At 38.8% G+C, this 24,416-nt stretch overlaps 2 protein-coding genes across 2 annotated transcripts in view; one reads left to right on the forward strand and one right to left on the reverse strand.

The window, feature by feature from the left end:
- Positions 1 to 209: 209 nt before the first annotated feature.
- rbmx2 (RNA binding motif protein X-linked 2) lies at positions 210 to 5,892 on the forward strand. The gene is made up of 6 exons (XM_041800900.1): positions 210 to 283; positions 2,264 to 2,379; positions 3,278 to 3,329; positions 3,417 to 3,546; positions 4,519 to 4,705; positions 5,027 to 5,892. Exons 1-6 carry the CDS (start codon positions 279 to 281, stop codon positions 5,890 to 5,892), a joined length of 1,356 nt encoding a protein of 451 aa, XP_041656834.1. The 5' UTR covers positions 210 to 278.
- Positions 5,893 to 7,123: 1,231 nt separating this feature from the next.
- Positions 7,124 to 24,416, reverse strand: part of siah2l (seven in absentia homolog 2 (Drosophila)-like) — a 34,065-nt gene continuing 16,772 nt past the window's right edge. The window contains exons 2-3 of the mRNA XM_041801657.1: positions 14,970 to 15,149; positions 7,124 to 12,680 (exon numbers count right to left, since the gene is read on the reverse strand). Coding sequence (XP_041657591.1) covers positions 12,309 to 12,680; positions 14,970 to 15,149 — 552 coding nt within the window. The 3' untranslated portion in view covers positions 7,124 to 12,308. The remainder of the gene's footprint in view (positions 12,681 to 14,969; positions 15,150 to 24,416) is intronic.

Raw genomic sequence — 24,416 nt, forward strand, 5'->3', positions numbered from 1 at the left:
TTACATTAATAATCAAAATAACATATTTTCTCATAAATGAGTTTACTGTTAAGATAACCATGGATTACTCCTGTTTTAAATACATTTTAACTTAAATGACGGCCTCACAGATGTCTCCTCATATACGTAGTTCGGTTGCAGCGCTGGTATGTAGTAAAGTCCTCCTAGCAACAGGCGGCGGAAGAAGCGGGAAACTCGACGGAAGCGCTTCATGTCGGCTAAACACGGCTATTTCCGCCATAACATCGCTGTGGCTGCTCCATTCAGCACAAATCACCATGAAGTAAGTACTATATTTTAATTTAAAATATGTCTAACAACTAAATGCGTGTAAACGCTCTATCTAGAGCTGTAATTAATGATTCGCCTTTATTCCGTTCGTGTAGGCTAACATGGCAGCTAATGCTAACGGCTGTTTGGGGATCTTGTTGGTTGGTGAAGCAGCCTTCATACAATCCATCTTTAACATACCCTGTTGAAAAACACCATTCCCTCACGATTAATCGCGAATAATAAAGTAAGTACATTTAATCAGCGTAGGGCTTGAAACGGTTTTAATTAAATTTGGGTTGTTTAGCAAACCAAACATCCCTCATAACGATTAATATAATCACAGATGGCTATGCTGCTACTGTCTGGTTTTCATCAGCGACCTTAGAAGTTTAAGGATAATTCTCCATCAGCTGCAATGTTCAGTCAGTTTAATGAATTCAAGAATGGTAAATAAAAATGCAAAACTACTAAACCTTTCATTCAAATACACTGCAAAAGTATGCAGATCAGTGTTACTCAACCAAAGAGCCAAACTGTTGAAAAATACCTTTGCAAGAGCCACAATCTAAGTGGTGAAAAGTGGCAAAAACAGCTTGAAGTAGTAAGAACATTAAGTTAAGGGAGGCAAAAATAGTCAAAAAGCAACAAAAATGTGTGAAAAGAGGTGAACATGGGGAAGAAAACGACATGGTAAAGGGGGTCAGAAAGTAGCAAAAATGAGTGAAAAGTGACTAAAATGGGCATGAAATAGGAAACAGTTGGTTTTTAGTGGCAAAACGCAGCTTAAATGGGTGAAAAAGGGGAGAAAAATGGTGAAAAAGGGAAAATATGGGATAAAAGTGGCATAAATGGGTAAAAAAAAAGTGGTATTTAATGGCAAAAGGTAGCTTAAATGGACAAAAATTGTATAAAAGTGGTAGAAATTGGAAACAACGGGCAAAAAAGTAGGAAAAGCGTCGTATTTAATAACAAACGGTATCTTATATGGTTGAAAATTGAGAGAAAAATGGTGGAAAGAGGCAGATATGGGATAAAATGGGTAAAAGTTGCAAAAAAGGGGCAAAAATAGGCTAAAAAAGTGGTATTTAATGGCAAAAGGTATTGCCTCACATCTTATTCTATGCCTTTCCTCCATGATGATAATCCCTCGTTGATTTTCTTTTCAGTATGTATCTTGTCTCCTTGTTTTATTTTATTGGATTCACAATGACTTTGTTGTTTCCATTGTCTTCCACTCGATAATGATTATTCTGTACTCTGTCTCCTTCTTTCTTTTTCTTTTTCTTCTCTTTTTCTTTTTTTCTTTTGCTTTTCTATTTAACATTGATTATTTTAGTATTTTGTCTCCCTGTTTTTCAAAGTTTATTTGTTAGCCATATAAGTATGAATTTTTTGTGACTATTGAAAGGGGTGGAACTCTTGTACAAGCCCATTGGGCTTCGTTCCCTCCTTGCACCATTTTTTTGTTAATGTGTGCTAAATAAACTAAACTAAAACTAAACTAAAAGGTAGCTTAAATGGATGAAAAGTGGCAAAAAAAATGGTGAAAAAGGGGCAATAAAGTTTCCCTTTTAAGGTTTTCTGGGGGAATAATATTTCCAATTAAGACATAAAATAGCCACAAATAATCACAAGAGCCTCATGTTGAGTATCACTGCTGTAGATAACTCATTTTCTGTAATTTTTGTCTAAAACAATGACACATCGTAATCACACTTGTATTTAAAGGGTTAAATCCTGATCATATATGAATATTTGGTAGTTTTGACCAGGACTGAAGTTCACTGAAGGATTTAAAGTGGAAAAATATGAATTACTGCTTCTTGCGGCAAATAATTTATAGCAGCCTTTTAATGTTTTGCAAAATACACTTCATGAGACTTTAAGCAGAAAAGAAAAAACTATTCTTGCTTTCAAGTGGTGGATAAGAAGGATAAATCCAAGCATTTTTATACAAGCCATTAAACTTTACTCTTTCTTTTGCTTTCAGTCCACTAACAAAGGTGAAACTGATCAATGAGCTGAACGAGCGAGAGGCCGACCTTGGGGTGAATGAGTCTGTTTCCTGGCACACTGAGTACAAAGACAGCGCCTGGATATTTGTTGGTAAGATGGGACAACACAGCCTGAATGTTTTTTTACCCACTTCATGCTAAGATGTCCCTTAAATTTTTAAAATGACGCACAGATTACAGAACTAAGGGTGCTTTCACATTAGACCCAGTTGTTTCGAGCTGCACCGCGGCGCGATTCCTCCCCTTCCCCCTTCCCCCCTGGCATGTTTTTGCACTAGCAACATTGAACCGTGCCCGGGCACGCTTGCGTATTTACTCGGCCTGAAACAGCAGGGGGTGGTATGCACGTAGCTGGTTTACAACCCTGTAAAGGAGGAGAAGGAAGACGAAGCTACCATGGCAACCACTGGGGTCATGACCTGAGCGAAGATTGTTTTTGTTTTGACCTGGCAAAAAGTCCATCCTGCAGCCATGGATGATTAAAATCACTTTTAAGATGCCAGCAACGTCGCTCTTCATATCTGCCTATCTACTACAGCTCAGAGAATTAAATGGGCTCGCGCTGCACAGATACAGCAGTTTTTGAGGGGACAGGAGACTTAAACTGCCTTTGCACTTCCTCTCACTGACTCCAACTTGTGTCCATCTGTAAGGTGAGTCACAACAGACCGTTTATTGACTGGATTCTGATTATTTCCGCCCTTTATTGAAGAAAAATGTTAAGTTTGGTTTTTAAAATGACGTCATAAAGCTGATACGACACTCTGTCCCAAATCCAAGCGCAGTTGCATTTGCATCTCATCCGAACCATGCCAGAGTCCACTTGAGTCGCGCCCGAGACCACCTCCCCAAGTGGGCCCGAGCCTGGTTCGTTTCCATGCACACAACCCAAACGAACCGGACTTTGGGCTCAAGTTCACTCGGATCCATGACCGGGCCCCTAGTGTGAAAGCCACTGTAAATACAGTTGTTGATGTTTTTTCCTGCAGGAGGATTTCCATACGAGCTGACTGAAGGTGATATTATCTGCGTCTTCTCTCAGTACGTACCTGTATCCTCCTGTGATATATTCTCTCACTTAACTCTTGGTTCAAGAACATTAATTCTGACTTTTGTTCCTCCCTGCAGGTATGGAGAGGTGGTAAACATCAACCTGGTGCGAGACAAGAAAACAGGGAAGTCCAAAGGTTTCTGTTTCATCTGCTACGAGGACCAGCGGAGCACCATCCTGGCTGTGGACAACTTCAACGGCATCAAGGTGACATAGCTGATGTACCGTTGTTGTTTAACCTGCACACAAAAATAACTTCTAATAGGCAGTTGTGGTTTCTTCTTCACATATGCTGACAGACTGGTTACAGCTGATAGAGTGATCTCTCATTTAAGCCATTTTCTTCATCCCTTATCACGTCTCCTGACTGGTGTTTGCCCAGAAATATTCCTCCAAATTTCCTGTTTGGGTGATGTTTAGACCAAAATGTTGTCATTTTTGTAAGTTTTACACAGAATTTGTCATCATACCAGATTTTTTTTTTTTTTACTTAAGTCAAAATAATAAATGTAAAAGGCCAAAATATGAGATAAAAAGTCAAAATAATAAATTTAAAAGGCCAAAATATGAGATAAAAAGTCAAAACTATAAATGTAAATGGCCAGAATGTGAGATAAAGTCAAAATGATAAAGGGTAAAGTCCAAAATATGAGATAAAAAGTCAAAACTATAAAGGTGAAAGGCCAAAATATGAGATAAAAAGTCAAAACTATAAAGGTGAAAGGCCAAAATATGAGATAAAAAGTCAAAACTATAAAGGTGAAAGGCCAAAATATGAGATAAAAAGTCAAAACTATAAAGGTGAAAGGCCAAAATATGAGATAAAAAGTTAAAATTATAAATGTCAGTGGCCAGAATGTGAGATAAAACCCCAAATAATAGATTGAAGTCATCACTGTGCTGTGCAAAATTGAAAATATGAAATGAAAACACATATGATTTTCTTTTCCCACATTTCTTTTATCTTAATATTTTTACTCTTTATTTTATTTTTTTTTTACATTTTTATGACTTAAGGATATTTGATATTTGTGTTTGACACCCCTGTCCTAGGCACATCATAAAGGCTGATTTCTTGTTTATAATCACTCAGAACTGCAATCACATCTGCACTATTTGCACAAAAAGTGTATCCTGTGTGCAGAAACCTGAAGTCTGCTCTTTGCCGTTTGTTGTCAGATTAAAGGTCGAACCATCCGTGTGGACCACGTTAAAGACTACCGTCCTCCTAAAGACTCAGAGGACATCGACGATATCACCAAACAGCTGAGAGAGCAGGGCTGCGCCCCCAAAGTCCCCCCGCCACCCTCCTCCTCCTCAGAAGACGACGAGCAGTACGCCATCCCTACGAAGAAGCTCAAAAAAGGTGAGGACATTTCCTCTTTTCTAAAACTGCAGCAGCATACATCAACATGTTTTCTCATTTTTCTGATGCACAATTACTCAAAGATTTCATTTGTAATTTTGCATCATTGTAGTCAGTCAGTGATGTTTACACTGTGTCCCAACTTTTTGGGGATTTTGGTTGAAAAATCAAAGATTTGATGAAGTCCAACACTGGTGTTTACATCTGTAATAACTGAACATGCAGTAACTGAGAGTGTCCTCTTAGGGGCAGTATAACCCCACTTACCTCCTGATAGAACAATTTTATTTAAATTCCTGCTCTGGCTGTTTTCTGCTTCAGAAAAGAAAGAAAAGAAGAAAAAGAAGAAAGAGAAGAAGGAGAAAAAGAAAGCTGAGAAGGAGAAAGAAAAAGAGCGGGGGAAACACTCCTCCTCTTCTTCTTCTCCTTCTCCTCCTGTAAGAGTCAAAGAGGAGAAGCAGGACGCTGGCTATGACAAATATAACCAGAGGGGGGCGCCACCAGAAGGACAAGAGAACGGGCAGAGAGCAGCAAAGGAGAGGGAGGATGACAGGAGGAGGGACCGAGAGAGAAGCAGAGAAAGAGAGAGCGATAGGAGGAGAGAGGCGGACCGAGAGAGAGACGGGGACAGGAGAAGAGAGGCGGACAGAGACGGTGAAAGAAGAAGAGAAACAGGCCATGACAGGGATCATGATAGAAAAAGAGAGATGGACAGAGACAGCGACAGAAGGAGAGAAAGCGACAGAGATGGTGAAAGAAGAAGAGAAACTGACCGAGACAGAGACTACGATAGACGAAGAGAGATGGACAGAGACAAGGATAGAAGAAGAGAGACGGACCGGGACAGAGAGAGTGATAGAAGAAGGGAGACAGACCGGGACAGAGAGAGTGACAGAAGAAGAGAGACGGACCGGGACAGAGAGAGTGACAGAAGAAGAGAGATGGACCAGGACAGAGAGAGTGACAGAAGAAGAGAGATGGACCAGGACAGAGAGAGTGACAGAAGAAGAGAGACGGACCGGGACAGAGAGAGTGACAGAAGAAGAGAGATGGACCGGGACAGAGAGAGTGACAGAAGAAGAGAGACGGACCGGGACAGAGAGAGTGACAGAAGAAGAGAGACGGACCGGGACAGAGAGAGTGACAGAAGAAGAGAAAGTGAGAGAGATCGGTCACGTAAACACTGAGACTGTGTGTATCATGATGTGACTGTTGGTTTCATGTTGTAAAAACATGTAGAGTTCACAATGATATCCTTTTCTACTTTCCTTATTTTTGATGCTAATAAAAAATCACAGAGGGCTAAATGTCCTGCTGGCTCTCTCTAGAGCTAAACCTGCAGCTCTTCTGTGACTTTGTGGTGTTTCAAGTCCTCCTTAAAACTGAAAAACATCTTCACTCATCTACTTTAGAGGACAGGTGTGACGGAGGAGGATGTGTCCATCAAAATATTCCAAGTATGCTCCTGCACACTGTTAGCCTACAGAAAATAATTTATCTGCAGTGTTTTGGTACTAGACTTTCATAAGGCTGACAGAGAGCAGAGGCCCTTTTCAGAAAGCAGGTTTAGTTTAAACCCTAAGTCTTTTAACCCTGGAATAAGGGGAACTCAGTCTCAGAGATGAGGGGAACTCAACCAGAGGATGAGGACTAAGTCGAGATAATAATCTGAAGTTCAACTTATCTTTAAGACTCCCAGTTTAAATTTTAAGTCATATTTTGACCTTTTCAACTCCTTACTTTGGCTTTTTAATCCCATATTTTGACTTTTAAATTCACAATTTCAATGTTTTTCTCATATTTTGACATGTAAATTAATAATCTTTACTTTTTATATCATTTTTGACCTTTTACACTCCAAATTTTGAATTTAAGTCATATTTTTAACTTCTTAAGTCAATATTTTTAATTTAAGCTCATATTTTGACATTTTTAACTCCACATTTTTGCTTTTTAGTCCCACATTTGACTTCAAAACATATGATTTTTTGATATTTTGACATTTTAGATTAATAATTTTTACTTTTTATATCACTCCAAATTTTGAATTTAAGTTATATTTTTAACTTTTTGAGTCATCATTTTGAATTATAGCTCATATTTTGAAATTTTAAACTCCTAATTCAGACTTTTTTAATCATATATTTGGACCAATCAGACTCACAATTTAAAATTTTAAGTGATATTTTGACCTTTCAAACTTATAATTTCAACTTTGTCCTCATGTATTTGCTCTTTAAAACATTATTTTTCTATTTTTAATATTGCATTCTGATCTTTTGAACTATTAAATTGGAATTTTTGTCTCAGGTTTGAGGCTTTAAACTTATCATTTTTACTTTTTGAATTTCCAAATGATTTATCATCAGTGCTGTGTCTTCATATTTATTACTGGTGAAAATGAGGTTGACAGTTTATGGTTAAATGTTGGCCCTGTTAGGCCCTCAGGTTAGACCTGAATCCAGAATCTGGCCCGTGCTGTGACTGAGTTTGACACCCCTGCCCTAATAGAGCCAAACTTATTGGATTTCAATTAAAACATAATTTAAAGCTTCAGCCCAGTCCTCGATGTGAAGCTCTGGTTGTCTGAAGGTGAAGTGCACCATGGGAGTTGTATTTTTCCACAGGCTTCATCTTTTTGTACCTTTAACTCAAACAGGAGAGATTTTAACAACAACAGTAAGACTTTTCCACTCTTTTATGATATTTCAGTGTTGTTGGAAAGAAAAAAATAACAGTCCTCTTACTCCGGATTCCTTGTTTCTTCCTCGTCTTTATTTCATCTCAGTACACATGTTGAGGTTTCAGCAAACTACAGCAGCAGAACAGGACAACAATATGAGAAACACGTTAGAAAATTACTCTGAAAATCTCTGTACAGCTGAGCAAACGCTAACACAAATACAAGTCCAAAACAGCACAGGGATAAATGCATCAGTCTCTGCTCATAGAAAATATATATAATATACTGTTAATTTAACCTTTTTACAGAATCTTGAAACATTTCTTAGAAAGTCAGCGGGCTGTAACGAGAGAGGGATTATTAGAGAGCAGCGTTTCCTCTGGGTTTTACCATTCCTTATTCACAATAAATCCATTTTAGGACAAGTTTTAAATTTAAAATCTTTCAATTCAATGTACAAAACATTTAAGATACGCTTTCTGGAACACAAAGGACTTAGAAAACATCAGCTTTACAGTTTACTGCTACAGCAAAAACAAAAGAGAACCCATCCTGCTGTTCATCATACATTTACAGTCCATCACATTTAAACATCAGTATAAATGCAAACAAATAAAAGAATTAATTTCAGTTGTATTAAAGTTGGTCTATGAAGGTAAAAGACAAAGTTCTGTTAATTTGTTGTCATTTTTTCCAACTTAGCCAGCAGAATAAAGTGTATTTATGCAACTGCTGATTGGTGATGCTAATTCGTTTAGCCAGTTAATGGCGATTTCCATTATGTGTTAGCATCAAGCTAACAAACCACAACTTCCAAGTCTTTCTTTGGGAATTAAACACAATCAAATATGTAATATTTTATGTATAAGACAAGACAATTACTAGTTTATTATGACAAAGTCTGAGCTCTGAAATAAAAATGAAAGAACAGATTTTCAAGGTTAAAGTCATAACTTTTCTAGATTGAAAGTGTGTGAAGAGAAAGTCCAATGTTTAAGCTGGAAATTTACACACATTAGTGAAATATTTGATATTAGAAGGGATCTACATAATTTAACTCTGTATAAATAAATTCCATGATTATGGATTTCTGCCGTTCACTGTAGTAAGTGAAGCCATGCTCGTTGTGACCCAAAGTTGTAAATATAAAGCTTGTATTTTCAAATATAATTGAAAAGACAATAATTTTAAGATTAATATGCAAATATCTTTCATAAATACAGTTTTCTGTGAAGGTCCGTATTTTGTCATTTTATTATCAATCTAACAGATTAGTTGAAATAATTTATTATTTCTACTATTGTGAAGGTTATAAAGACAGTGGAGAAGATAGTTGAGTTATGAGGGTCAAGACAACATTCATGTTTTTATAAAGATAATTTGACTTCATAAGATTCTCCACGTTCCTCATTGTAAGAGCACATTCAACCACGGACTGAGATTAAAATTTTAAATCCTATTAAACTTAAACTTTTAAATAACTTTTTTATACAGGAGGTTGGATGCTTTAATAGTACTCACACATTCAACTACAGATTTAATTACAATTTTTATCTTCAAAATTACCACATTAATATATTTATGACTTTAATCCTGTACATATAAAACTTAATTCAAATTTACAATTTCAAACTTTTGATTTTTATCTCAAAATTATGGCTTTTATATGTAAATGTATAACTAATCATGTTATGTGAATAATTGTATGACTTTATTACTCTACTTTTGTAACATGACAACTTTACTCTCCTAAAGTTGGATCTTTAACCTTTGACTTTAAACTTTTACCGTGTAAATTTTTATTAAATAATTTGAAAATTACAACTGCAGTTCCCAATATTAACAACTTTACACATGTAAAGGTATAACTTTACACATAGTTTTAGCATTACACATGTAAAGTTGCATCATTACACATGTGCAGGTATAACTTTAAACATGTAAAGTTCTGACTTTACACATGTGAAGGTACAGCTTTCCTTTTGTATAGGTATAACTTTACACATGTAAAAGTTTAACTTTACACATGTAAAGGCACAACTTTAAACAGGTAAAGTTAAAACCTTTCACTTTAAAGAAATAACTTTAAATGTGAAGCAACAACTTTACACATGTAAAGTTAAAACTCAACGCTTAGTTTCAGCTTTACACATGTAAAGCTGCATCATTACACATGTAATGGTTTAATTTTACATGTGTAGAGTTCTGATTTTTCCCAGAATTCTTTATTTTAATCCTTTTACATATAACTTTTTAGTTGCATGTATTACTTTAGTCTCATAAATGTACAGCTCTTATGTGAATTTTTAACTAAAAATATGAAACTTGTCAACATAAACGTCTGAATTTATTTCTTTTTATTTAGATTTGGTCACTGAACTTTAAACCTGTTTTTAAAATGATAAATTTCTATGAGTACAATAGTATACATCAATGACAATATTGTCCTGTATCTGGATTAAGATTGCATTATATTTTGCCAATAATTGTGAAATTAAGAATCCCTGTTTCTTAAAGGGCCCGAACACTGGATAATCAGCTAATAAATACCTACCAGATTAATTTTAGCTTTAGCTGCGCACTTGACTCTAGAAAAACATTTAAGGGCTGAATGTTTTACAGAAATCTGTTGACTAGACAATGAAAAATAACTTGGCTTTAAAACTTATTTTCTTGTTTTTTTCCCCACAGTTTCTTTGACTTTAAGTCAAACTCTCTTTGTTTTTTATAATATTCATATTTCAAACATGCATTATCACATCATTCCATATTTTAATCAGACTTTAGGACAATCACTTTAGACGTTTCAGGGGAAATTTCTCCCATTTTTATTTCTATTCTCTCTAAACTAACTCAGAGGAAACGCTGCTGAGGCCTGAGGGGTTTGCGGTTGAGTTACAGACGTGTCGGAGGTCAGAGGTATCTGGTGAACTTGGTTTTTCCTGGTTGGTTGCTACAAAGGTTTAGACATTAGGAATGCTGGGAGATTTTAGACTTTCCCCACGCTGAGTCTTTAAATGTCCTGAAGTCCTTCCATCGTGTCGCTGTGGCTTCAAACGAACAGACTTTTAAAATTCTTCAACATTTCTTCAAAAAGAGTCGTTTTTTTATCCCTGGGCAGGTTTCAGTGATTAGAAACCACATGAGCACCAAGACTCCCTCACGGAAAGCTCAGACAGGAAGAAGAGGAGGTCGGCGGTAGAAAAATAAGGCGCTGGTGGCTAAACGGACTGCAGGAAGAGGGACGGGAGGATTATTTCTCCATTTCACTGCTTTCATCTGAGATTAAAGAAGGTCTGAGGATTAACCGGTTTCCACAGTTTGGCTGCTCCCACCAAAGTCAAACGTCGACTTCCAAAATGTGACGGCCGAGCCTGCAAAAGGTCCAGAAGCTGTCAGACGGAGTCTTACAAACGCTGCTGCTGCTGGGTTTCAAAGCAGCGGCCTGCAAACTTCACTTAAAGCAGAAACGAAGGGTTCGTTCAGGTGTGTGCACATTATTCTTTAACCATCAGATGTCTGGTCGAGGCCTTGCCTATGACTGTCTGAATACTACTGCAACAAAAATAGAAGTCTGAAGCAGCCAGGACTGAAGAATTTCTGATTTTAATCACCAAAACTTGCAGTCAAACTCCTGCACACTGACTAAACTGCACAGAAAACACCGGAAATGTTTCAGGACTCATGGTTTTGTGCATTTTAGACCATGTGCAGAAGTTTCCCTGCATTTATGACAAATTCATTCCACTCCTTCTCACCTGTCTTGTGACGTTAAGCTGCTTTTTCTTGTTACTGATCACTGAAATAACAGAGATTGTATTGTTTTAAAAACGTTTTAACCTGAAATATTAAAGTATCAGTCATTTTCAACAACCAGGGAGGCTGTTTAAGGGCAGAAGTTGAGTTTTGACAGAAATATAGACCCATAAATCTGCTGATGTTACAAATACTGAGGTTATCTGATATGGTTCAGGCTGTCTTGATACTCCGGCTTGTTGCACCCACATTTGTCCAAATAAACCTCAGTTATCTGAGGTCAAAGTGATGCGTTTACTGGTCCTGATGGAGTTTGAGCCTCCCTGATCTGGACTCAGAAATATCAAACATGTCTGAAACATGGTTCATACTTTCCAATAGTTTCACACCATGCTTTTGTAAACAATACAAACCCCTTTAATTTAATGATCAATAGTTAAAAAGTACCAAAACATTAAAAAAATGACATCTAAGTCATTAGACAGCAATCACCTGCACACCGTGAAACTGCATAAAAACACTGTCAAGGTGTCAGCTACAGAAACTCTACCAGAGCAGTTGTGCAATGACAACAGTGCTGCAGTTTGCTTGCACTTCATGAGAATTTAGAAACTGAACTGACTGCCATAGGAGGCCGCAGACTTCTAGTTTTGTAGCCCTAGAGTAAAAACAGTAAAAACAGTCAATATTTAACTCGGCTCATATTGAAGAGTAGATTTCTGGTATCATGACGACACATTTGGCCTCGACCCTGACTGACAGCTGCTGTTAAGAGCAGAAAAAGCAGAATATTTAGAACACGTCCGTTTGACAGAAATCCTGATGGAGCTGCTGGTTTAGGAGGCAAAGATCTCTTCTGTCCAGGAGAGTAAAGTCAGATGAACGCGGTCTGAGTCCAGTCTGGTGAGGCAGCAGGCCCGATGCTCCTTGCTGGTGAATACTGCGCCCATTTTTCCTTCAGCACCCGATAAAAGGACTGAAACGCTGCTCCGTCCATAAAACAGACGTCACACAGGGTCCAGACGCTCTCTGTTTTATTTGCAGTGGTTTTTCTTGTCCTGTAGTGCCAAATCTACACTGGCATCCTTTTACAATCAGAGTCGCTCCTAAATGGACCTTAATTCTGTGTTCGTATCCGCCCTACGTAAACGACGCTCCGCCCTGTCAGCACATTGAGATTGTGACATTGATCCCCAGGTTGCCATTGTCAGCGAATAAATGTGCGATGGAGGTATCGAAGACCAAGCAGTCGCTGTTCATGATGGCGGCCGCCACGCCGTCGTGTATGGAGCGTGGTGTGGCCTCCCAGGTGAGCCGCCGCCTGTTGCCGTTTAGCTCGAGGCGGTAGGCGAAGTTCTCAGCCTGCTTCCTGGTTCCAATGAGCAACACAACAGCAAAGAACTGCTGGTGACCCTCGTACTTCTCCTGCTTCTCCAGGACCAGCATGAAGTGGTGACTGAAACACGACTGCATCATGACCCAGTCCACGGCGCCCGGCAGGTTGATGTCCGTTGCCAAGAACACGATGTCTTCCCCCTGAACAGAAAGAGGGAGTAAAATACAGAGTTACTGAGGATTCTTTCATTCATTATCAGGCCTCTGCGGTGGCGACAGCCAAGGGCTTCATGTGTCCAGTATCAAACACGTTTAGCATTTGAGAACAAAAAACTGATCAAAGAAAAAATAAATAAATAAAAGTAAAATTTCAAACTTACAAAAGAATTATTAGTCTTGAAATGTTGAACATCTGTTTTTGTGTTAACAGTTCCTGTTCTTTTTTCCCCACTGGTCAGACTTTCAAAGGAATAAAAAATGTATTTATGATGTCATTAGAAAAATAAAATTGTCTTCATGATGTCATAACAGAAGAAAAAATGTCTTCATGATGTCATGTATAAATTAAAAAATATCTTTATTATGTCTTTAAGGAATATCATTTAAAGAATTTATGATATTATGAGGAAATAGAAAATGTCTTTATGATGTTATAAAGGAATTAAAAATGTCTATTATGTCAAAAAAAATAAAAAATTCTTTATGATGTCAAAAGAATAAAAATGTATTTATGACATCATAAAAGAATAAAGAAAATGTATTAATGACATAAAAGAATAAAAATGTATTTATAACATCATAAAGGAATTTTTAAAAGTATTTATGATGTCATAAAGGACCTTTTGAGTGACAGCTCAGTGAGATGCTCCAGAAGTTGTTGTTCAATTCATGTAAGGGAAATTTAAGAAGGAAATTAGCTCCGCGGTAAAGAAATGACTCTCACTCACTAGACCCAGGTTTGCTTCCCAGTGAGTTTATATTTTTCTATGTCTGTACTAAAATCAACTAAAATTACAGAGCAATCACGATAATCACTCCAAATATCCATGAGAGTAGAATCAGCTGTTTACAGCCTTCCTCCCTCTCTGTGAGTGACACATTTCAGCACCATGGACAGCACCACATTATGTGAGTTACACATGTCAGCACCAGGGACAGCACCACATTACTTGAGTGACACATGACAGCACCACATTATACAAGTGACACATGTCAGCACCATGGACAGCACCGCATTATACGAGTGACACATGTCAGCACCATGGACAGCACCGCATCATACGAGTGACACATGTCAGCACCATGGACAGCACCGCATTATACGAGTGACACATGTCAGCACCATGGACAGCATCGCATCATACGAGTGACACATGTCAGCACCATGGACAGCACCGCATTATTTGAGTGACACATGTCAGCACCATGGACAGCACCGCATTATTTGAGTGACACATGTCAGCCCATGAACAGCGCCACACTATACAAGTGACTATACAAAATATTTAAATAGGTGCTGTGCCATAGAGGCACGATACGACACATGTTTAAGTTGATAAAATAGGCTTATTTGTAAAAATAAGTAAGAAATGAATGAAAGAGCTAAATCTTTCTCAATACAGCATTACAAAAAATATTCGTTTAATGCTAATATTTAATTTAAATTTGGCACAGCTGCTGAGAGCCACTTGGAAGGGGCAAAAGAGCCGCAAGAGGCTCCAGAGCCACAGGTTCCCGACCCGTTTTAGGTCCCAACCCACCAGTGGAGAACCACTGGTCTTGTGTAGATGGTTGGAATCATGTTGTTAAAGAGAAACTGAAGACCAGAGTCTCAGCTCTCAACTAATATGGAGATTTCATCTAATATGGAGATGTCTTTACAATGTCATAAAGAAATTTAAAAAATGTATTTATGATGCCATACATGCAAAAAAATGTCTGAAAATTTTAAGTGTGATAAATATGCAATAAAACAGGAATCAAAAGGAGGACAATGGAACTGTATATAAGATGTCTACCAAGAATACTAAAGTACCTACAATCCTAGAGAGTGTCCGTTAACCATGGAAACATCTACCACGCCTCTAAACAATGACTGTTGGCTGGTGATGACATCCATAAATGCTGCTGTGGTATGAAACTCCTATTTATGAAGACATGATGTAGAAATTAAACATTAAATACATGTTTAGGAAAAGGGTACATATATGCTTGGAAAGTTTGCAATTTCCTTAACAAGTCATAAAATTAATTGTCCCCAGTCCCCAGTCTAGTACTTTTTCTTCGTTTCAGAATGCCATTTTTTGTGCTGAATGTTTTGTAGACATTAGTTTTCAGGTAGCAGGCTGGCTCAGTTCATTACATTAAAAATGTTGTAAAAAGGATTTTGTGAAGAATTTCCATTTGTCTCAGCCCCGCACTGCCCCTACATGAAACATGAACAACTATGGTGGCTGTGTGGTTCTACATGTGTGTCATGCATGTTCTGACCTGCAGCGTGGTGATGGACTTGTGGGCGTGCATCAGATGCGGCATGACAGCCTCCAGAGAGCCGTGCCACTTGCAGGTGGCACCGGGACACGGACAGGTGTAGGGCCTGAACTCACAAACCTCCTCATGGTCGGGTTTCTCGCTGTGGTGGAGGGTCAGCAGGCAGCCGGCCGACGAGTACTGAGGGAGAGAGAGATGGGGTTAAAGGTCATGAATAGTGGTCTGAAGATCTGCATGTGGAGGAGGAGTTTTGTCTGATGATACATGCAGCAGACAAAAACATCATCTACAGTTTCACAGAACTTCTGCAGGGATCTTGTTTCTAAAGCAGTGATACTCAACGTGTGGCTCTTCTGTGATGATTTGTGGCTCTTTTATGTCTTAATTTGAAAGACTATTTCCATTTTTACCATTTCTTTTTGACACTTTTATCCTGCTTTTTGCATTTTTTTTGTCCCTTAATTCCCATTTTTGCACCTTTTTTTCTGATTTTTACCCATTTGAGTCACTTTTCACTCATTTTTTGCAACATTTTTGACATTTGACACTTTTTTTGCTACCTGTAACTCATTTTTTTTTGCCACTTCTCACCCATTTTTGCCACATTATGCCCTTTTTTGCCAATTTTACCTCAGTGTTTGCCCCTTTTTGCAACTTTTTGCCCCTTTTTGCCAATTTTACCTCAGTGTTTGCCCCTTTTTGCAACTTTTTGCCACTTTTACCTCAGTGTTTGCCCCTTTTTGCAACTTTCTGCCCTTTTTTGCAAATTTTTGCCTTTTTAGCAACTTTTTCTCCCATTATTGACACTTTTTCTCCCTATTTTTGACACTTTTACCTAAGTGTTTGCCCCTTTTTTACTTTCTGCCCATTTTTGACACTTTTACCTCAGTGTTTGCCCCTTTTTGAAACTTTCTGCCCATTTTTGCCAATTGTTGCCTTTTTTTTTAACTTTTCTCCCCATTTTTGACACTTTTACCTCAGTTTTTGCCCCTTTCTGCAACTTTTTGCCCATTTTTGACACTTTTACCTCAGTGTTTGCCCCTTTTTGCAACTTTTTACCCATTTTGACACTTCTACCTCAGTGTTTGCCCATTTTTACAACTTTTTGCCCTTTTTGACACTTTTTTACACTTTTCATCCATTTTTGACACTTTTATCCTGCTTTTTTGCAGTTAAATTCCACTTAACTCCCATTGCCCCCCCTTTTTTCTGATTTTTGCCAATTTTAGTCACTTTCACTCAGTTTTTGGCACGTTTTTGCCAATTTTGGACAATTTTTGCCACCTGTAACTCTTATTTTTGCCACTTCTCACCCAATTAAGCTGCCCTTTTCAGTTAAATGCCACTTTTTGCCAGTTTCCCCACCTTTCTTCAGATTTTTGCCACTTTTAGACAATTTTTTGCCACTTTATACTTAATTTGCCACTTTTAACCACTTAGATTGTGGCTCTTGCACATGTGTTTTTCAACAGTTTGCTCTTTGGTTGAGCATGGTTGAGGAACACTGCACTAAAGGAATGAAAATCTTCAGTCGGATCGGCATCCTTCTCTTGGTATAAATGTGCTGAGCACATGAATGGAAATGATTTTTATTTTGAATGAAGCTCTTAGATTTATGCCACATTGAGTTGTTGCTGTATTTTCCTTGTTTCCTCTCTTATTGTCTGTTTTATGTGTTACTCTCCTCCTTCAGGAGCAGATTAGAAGCACAGAAGCTGAAGCTTTCTCCTCAAATACTCAGAGATGCTGCTGAAGGTCACAGTGATGGGATTCCCCCCTCCTCCTTCCTTATCCTGAGCTGAATAGCACCTATAGATAGAGCAGCCTGCAGCGGGTGAGGGGGGGCTGATGAGGGGGGAGTAAATGAGGTGTGAAAACAGCGAGGCGACGAGGAGCTCAGGAAGACGGAGAGACTCGGGGGAGGAAGGACGAGTGGTTAGAGATGCTGTTTGAACATCAGAGAGAGAGAGAGCATACATAAACATGAGGAGAGGGAGCAGAAATTTCAATCCGTTTCACTTTGATTGCAGCGTGTCTGGAAGAAGCCTGCTGATTGGTCCGTTTGTTGTCATGACAGCCGCTGAGATGGGATCAGAGAGTAAAACAGAAATCAAAAACGACTCAAAAATCCCAAACATGCCGCCAGTTTCTCTAACAACTGATCCCATCATCAGCAGAACACATCACGTTTAAGGTTGTTAGACCTTGTGTCATTTCAAACAACCACAATTCCAAAAAAGTTGGGACGCTATGTAAAATGTAAATTTAAAAAAGAAGTCAGTGATTGTCAAAACAATGTATCAGATGTTGAAACAGACATTTTACCATTTCATAGTAGCTCATTTTGAATTTGATGGCAGCAACACATCTCAAATAAATAAGGATAATGTAAAAAAAAAAAAAAAAAGGCTGGAAAAGTGGTACGGATGTAAAACAGCTGGAGGAGTGATCTTCCTCCATCTACAGTCCATAATATCATCAACAGATTCAGAGAATCTGGAGAAATCTCTGAGATCAAGAGACAAGGCTGAAGGGGCCCTCAGGGGCCACTGCATTAAAAACAGGCATGATTCTGTAGTGAAATCACTGCATGGGCTCAGGAACATTCCAGAAATCATCATCTGTCAACACAGCTGGCCGTGCCATCCACCAATGACAGTTAAAGCTGGATCATGGAGAGAAGAAGCCATATGTGAACAGGATCCAGAAACACCTTTGGTCCATCTTCTCTGGACCAAAGCTCATTCAACATGGACTGAGGAAACATGGAAAACTGTTCTGTGGTCAGGTCAGGTATGGGGGGGCATATTCTGGTTTGGCACTTTGTCACATTACTGTAATGTCCTTTTATCAGGTTTGCCAAAGAGGAGCCTTCACGGTCTGCAGATGGTACAGAGCGCAGCAGCTCATGTTCTGACCAGAGCGAGTAGATACGAGATATCACTCCAGTGCTGGCCTCTCTGCCCTGGCTACCTGTTCAGGTTCGAGCAGACTTTAAGGTGCTGCTGCTGACATATAAAATTGTCAATGGAATTGCCCCATCGTACCTGTTGAATTTGGTGAACTCATATGTCCCCACTCGTGTTTTGCGTCCCCAGGGGACCGGGCTTCTGAGTGTCCCAAAGGTCCGTAGAAAGACGGTTGGGGAACAGGCTTTTCCTTTCCGTGCACCGACGTTGTGGAACAGACTACCTGTTGAAATCAGGCAGGCATCTTCCATTGATGTATTTAAAACAAAGCTAAAGACTCACTTGTTTACTGTTACATATGAGTCTTAAATAGTTTGTTTTGCTGATGTCCTTTTTAATGTTTCAGTATGTTTGTGGATTTTCTGATGTTTTTATTTCTATGTACAGCACTTTGACTGAAAGTGCTTTATAAATAAATTTATTATTATCATTTATTATTATCAGTCTTGGTCCTGTACTGCTCCGGCCTCCTGAGGGCCATCATCCAGGCCTGTGCCAGGCATGCCCCATCTCTCCAGGTATGACCCCTCTATGACTCTTGCGGTTGCACCCCCACGTCTGCTCGAGCCCACCAGGTCATAGGCACCCAGTGTGTGGTGAGCCAAATAAGGGCAGGGTAAGCATGTGAGGTGCCCGTAAAAGCCCAGCTGCTGCTCCTGTTTCCATCAGCTGACTATCAGGGTTAGACACATGGTCTAACAACACCCAAAAAATGAACCAAAGAGAAGTCGTTACAAAGGACCCTAGCTGCCACCTCTGACCATCAGGCTTCACAAGAGTACAGGAAGACCAGGAGGACCTAAAGATATAGGGGGCTAGCATCTCTTGCCTCCAGAGCCTCGGGGTGTGGGGTTTGCACCAGGGCTGAACGATTTGGGGAAATAATCTAATTGTGATTTTTCCCCCCAGTATTGGGATTGCCATTTGATGTGTGATTATTCCTTAAGATCCTTATATAATGTACAGTATTTTCCAACAAATTATTCTATATTCTAAGCAGCACAATATTATCTTAAACAAGTAGAAAAAATCTAATTCTGATGAATTTGGCTCGTATTGCAAATTAGATATACAGTCATGGATGAAAGTATTGGCATCCCTGGAATTTTTCCAGAAAACAGACCATTTCTCCCAGAAATTATTGTAATTACTGATGTTTTTGGTATACACATGTTTATTCCCTTTATGTGCATTGGAGCAACACAAAAAATCTGAGGAAAAAAGACAACATCGACATAATTTTACACAAAACTCAAAAAATGGGCCGGACAAAATTATTGGCACCCTCAACTTAATATTTGGTTTCACACCCTTGAGAAAAAATAACTGAAACCAATCACTTCCTATAACCATCAACAAGCATCTTATACCTCTCAACTGGAATTTTGGACCACTCTTCTTTTGCAAACTGCTCCAGGTCTCTCAGATTTGAAGGGTGCTTCTTCCAACAGCAGGTGTTCAATGGGATTTAGATCTGGACTCATTAATGGCCAATTCAGAACTCTCCAGCTTTGTCTCCAACCATTTCTTGGTACTTTTTGAGGTATGTTTGGGGTCATTGTCCTACTGGAACACCCATGACCTTGGACCCAGACCCAGCTTTCTGACACTAGGCCCAACGTTGTGGCCCAGAATCTTTGATAGTCTCCAGATTTCATGCTTCCTTGCACACAGTCAAGGCACCCAGTGCCAGAGGCAGCAAAATAACCCCAAAACATCCTTGAACCTCCACCATGTTTGACTGTAGGTACTGTGTTCTTTTCTTTGTAGGCCTCATTCTGTTTTCTGTAGAATGACGTGCTTTTCCAGAAAGCTCTACCTTAGTCTCATCTGTCCACAAAATGTTCTCCCAGAAGGATTGAGGCTTACTCAGGTACATTTTTGCAAACTCCAGTCTGGCTTTTTTATGTCTCTTTGTCAGCAGTGGGGTTCTCCTGGGTCTCCTGCCATAGCGCTTCATCTCATTCAGATGACCACGTATGGTCCAAGCTGACACTTTTGCACCCTGAGTCTGCAGGACAGCCTGAATCTGTGTGGAAGTTGACTGAGGATGTTTATCCACCATTCCAACTATCCTGTGTTGCATTCTTTTGTCAGTTTTTCTCCTCTGTCCACGTCCAGGGAGATTAGCCACAGCTCCATGGTTATAAACTTCTTGATTATATTACACACAGTGGACAAAGGAATTTCTAGATCCCTGGAGATGGTCTTTAACCTTGAGACTGTTCATATTTTTCCACAATTTTGCTTCTCAAGTCCTCAGACAATTCTTGGCTCCTCTTTCTCTTCTCCATGCTTGGTGTGACACACACAGGCACACAACACAAAGGTTGAGTCAACTTTTAGACAATCTAACTGGCTTCAGGTGTGATTTCTAGATTGCCAGCACATGTTACTGCCACAGGTAAGTTTAAATGAGCATCACATGCTGGAATAAAAGGATTTACCCACAGATTTAAAAGGTTGCCAATCATTTTGCCATTTTTTGAATTTTGAGAAAAATTATTTCAATTTTGGCTTTTTTCTTCGGACTTTTTGTGTTGTTCCAATGCACATAAAGGAAATAAACACATGTATACCAAAAACATTAGTAATTGCAACAATTGCTGGGAGAAATGGTGTATTTTCTGGAAAACTTCCAGGGTGCCAATACTTTTGTCCATGACTGTAAACTGTGTTGAAGGGAATGATGTTTTTGTCATTCTCATATTTAATAAGAAAAAAAATGCAAAAAATGAAGAGGGCAAGATTTTTTGTAGACTATCATGAAAAAGGCACTTGAATAATTGCATGATATGTAATGCAAAACATCTGCTGAAAAAATGTTTTAACTGGTATTTTGACACAGATATCAGGTTAAAGAAGTATTGCACCTGCTATTTGAAAAATGCAGCAGGTCATATCGCAATTTGCTTTAATTTTCAGCCCTAGTTTGCACCATTACGCCCTTTAAACATTACATGTAACACGAACGACTGAAAGATCCATGCGTGGGTAATATTTTCCTGAAATGTTAAAATATCTCAGTTTAACATCTGATTTGTTGTTTCTGTTCTGTTGTTCACAGCGTCCCAACTTTTTGGTGGCTGCTTAGCTGTTGGATTAATGGATAAATAATTGCAGGGAAACTCTTTTACACTGACCGCAGATGGCAGCGATGTTACAGCACAGAAATACTGCCAATGTATTGGTGCACTTCAGTAAAAAAGACTGAAAGAGGCCAGTGTCTCTGACAGGACCGTCTGCAGCAGAAACATCATCTGTTTTTCCTGAATAAAAGAAGAAGCATCCTCATGTGTAGGAGGAAGCAGAGCAGACAGGGAGGAGGGAACATAATTCTATCTTCTCTCTGCTTTATTTACACAGACAGACCTGCTGACACATTTCTTATTTACAGCTGCAGACACGCTGACCCTCAATCTGCAGAGAGAGCTCAGAAAACCCAGCGGCACACCAGAGAGACGGGGCAGCGTTTAAGGGATCAACACCTGAAAAACCACACCTTTCTAAAACACCAATAAACCCCTGAGGGTGTAGGTGAAGTGATGAAACAGGACGGGGACACAGCAGCATCTTCATTAAACATTCATCTGCTGTAGGTCACATCGCTGCAGCAGCCTCAGGAGAAAGGGCACACGCCTGCAAACAAGCAGCACTTTTCATTTACACCAAACTGCTGCTCCATTTCATGGGCTGTAAGTGGAAAGGCTGAAAGTGTCAGTTTATGAAGAAAGCAGCTCCAATCTTGGCCTTAACAGGGAGAATTCATCAGGAACTGAAGAGCTGCTATGACACTACTATAGTAACTAGATAAGATTCTACTATCCTGTCACCATGGATGGTTTTAATTATCTGAGACAGGGGTTCTCAACCCTGGGGTTGGGATCCCATTGGGGGTCGAAAGACACTGAGAGGGGGTCTCCAAAAAATGGTAAAATGTGACACTTATGTGGGATTTTTAAGACAAAAAAGTAATGCAATTGCCCTAAAAAAAACATTAACACCATAAGGAAAAGGAAGTCTTGCCTAAGCATAGCTAATGAGGAAGAAAAAATGGTAAAATTGGTGCTAATCAGGGATTTTATGGGCAAACTAACACAGAAATTGCATTAAAGATATTCTTGCCATATGGAAAAGGAAGTCTTGCCTGGAAAAACCCAATAAGGAGCACTCAATCTGGGATTATAAGTAGTAGTGACAGCAGTAAAAATACAGTATTAACCTCATTTGGAAGAGGACGTAGCTGAATGCTGACCGATGGCTTCACCAGAATCAGCAGAAATTCACCTCCGTTCCTAGAGGACTACCATCCATTAGTCTAATAATAGTTGTAGAAGGGATTAAAAGATGATTAATGCCAAATTAAATATGCTACGAGACAAAAAGAAGAATGCCTTTGCTTTCCTCTACAACAATGCCTCCAGCTATGGTTTATTTTCTTTTCGGGTGATTTTTATCAGGTTTAAACAAACCATCTTCTCATGAGACTTTTTTAAAGCTCAAACAACAACAGGGATTAAATCTAATATGTCATTTTCACAGAAACACTTATTTTTTTTAAGGAAAAGTGACCCAGATACTGAGCTGGAGTAAAAATAAACTCCTCTCTGGAGACAGTTTCTACATGACTTCACACGTTCCTTTGTTGCTGCATCAGAGGGTTTGGTTCAGCAGCTTCGGCATTAAATATTCTGACAATACAGAAGTAAAAATATGCACAGGTCCTTAAAAATGACATGAACACCCTGGAATAAACCATCTTCAAACCCTTTAACCAGACGTTGAACATCTGCAGATTAAATCACCTTTAACCAGAACTAAATATAAACCAGCAGATCCATCAGAGCTGCACACCAGCAAGAAAAACACTCTGCAGAGCCGCGATCGATACCAATCAGGCTAAAAGCCCCAGCCGTGTGAGCGGGGAGAAGGCCTGGTAAATGGGTTAGGGGTAAAAACATTCCCTCCATCACTCTCAGGTTCAGGGCGGTTTCGAGTTTGTCGTTGGCGGGAAATCAGTGGAGTCAGTTTGTTTCAGATCAATAATCAGATTAATCAGATTCATGAGGGATTAAAACAGATGAGATCAGGTCACATGACTCTGCTGTAGGGAAATGGAGCCTCTTTTATTCTCACTAAGGACCCTGAAGGTGTCGTCTTACTCCAGCTGAGATACAGAATCTCCCCAGAGAAGAAGAAACGCCCAAGCTTCATTTTCTCATCGCTGCAAAGGGAAAAGTAGAAATGCACTAAAACATTAGGGCTGATGACAATGACCTTCAGTACTTGCTTTGGTGTAGCTTTCCCACAATTCTCTCAGACAAAAACAGACCAGAGTTTGTCCAGCAGGTCACATTCAGCCCCATGATAGTTCATCTAAATGCCAGCCTTACATCAACACACACACACACACACACAAACAGCTGCTGCTAGCATCGGTTCATGCCAACGCCATTCACCATGTCTGAAGTTTGTCAAAGGGGCCGATACTGCTGTTATGTTGTGTGTGCAATGAGACCTCTTTTAATGCAGCACTGTTAATAATTTAAATGTAATTTATTCAGCCTATTTATTTTAATACAATTTAATACAATTTAATACAATTTAATACAAATATATATATATATATATATATATATATATATATATATATATATATAGTGCTTAACAAATGTATTAGACCACCCTAACCCTAACCAAAGTAAGGTTTCTGCCACAGCTGCCCTAAATTAACAGCATTGGTAATTACCAAAATCATTTTTGATGTTTCTGCAATGGTTAATACACCAATATGTAGAAGCTCTTTAACCCAAATGATATCTTTAATGCTAAAATATAATTATTATTTTTACCCATGAATTTTCAAATTAACTGATTCACAAAAAACGGAAAAATAGTAAAGCACATTAATATTTCTTGATTAATATGTCAAATTATAGTTATTTACTTGCATTTCTGAACAGAAAAATGAGTTTTAGTGGTTGAATGTTATGCTTGAGTAATTTCTGACTTCTCAGAGAAGCCCAGTGAGCTGGCTCAAATTTGGGTGAAATTAGTTTGAAATTCCTCATTCCTGTTCAAAATGGTAAAATGTGGAGAGCTGACTGAAAATGAAAGTGTCTGCATTAAAGCACTTCATGATGCTGGATGGTCTCTGAGACAGATATGACAGGTGGTCTGATACATTTGTTAAGCACTGTATATACAGTCGCTAGAAAAGTATGTGAACCCTTTGAGATTTCTTGGATTTCTGCATAAATTGGTCATCGAATGTTCTCCGATCTTCATCTAATTCACAATAATAGACACACACACTCTGCTTAAACTAATGCTGCACAAAAACTGATATGTTCTCATTAGGGCTGTCAATAGATTAAATTTTTAATCGCGATTAATCTCACAAATTCCATAGTTAACTCGCAATTAATCACAAATTAATCACACTTTTTTGTCTATTCTAAATGTACCTTACAGTACT

This window comes from Cheilinus undulatus, linkage group 12 (genome assembly GCF_018320785.1).
Source record: "Cheilinus undulatus linkage group 12, ASM1832078v1, whole genome shotgun sequence".
NCBI classification, from domain to species: domain Eukaryota; kingdom Metazoa; phylum Chordata; class Actinopteri; order Labriformes; family Labridae; genus Cheilinus; species Cheilinus undulatus.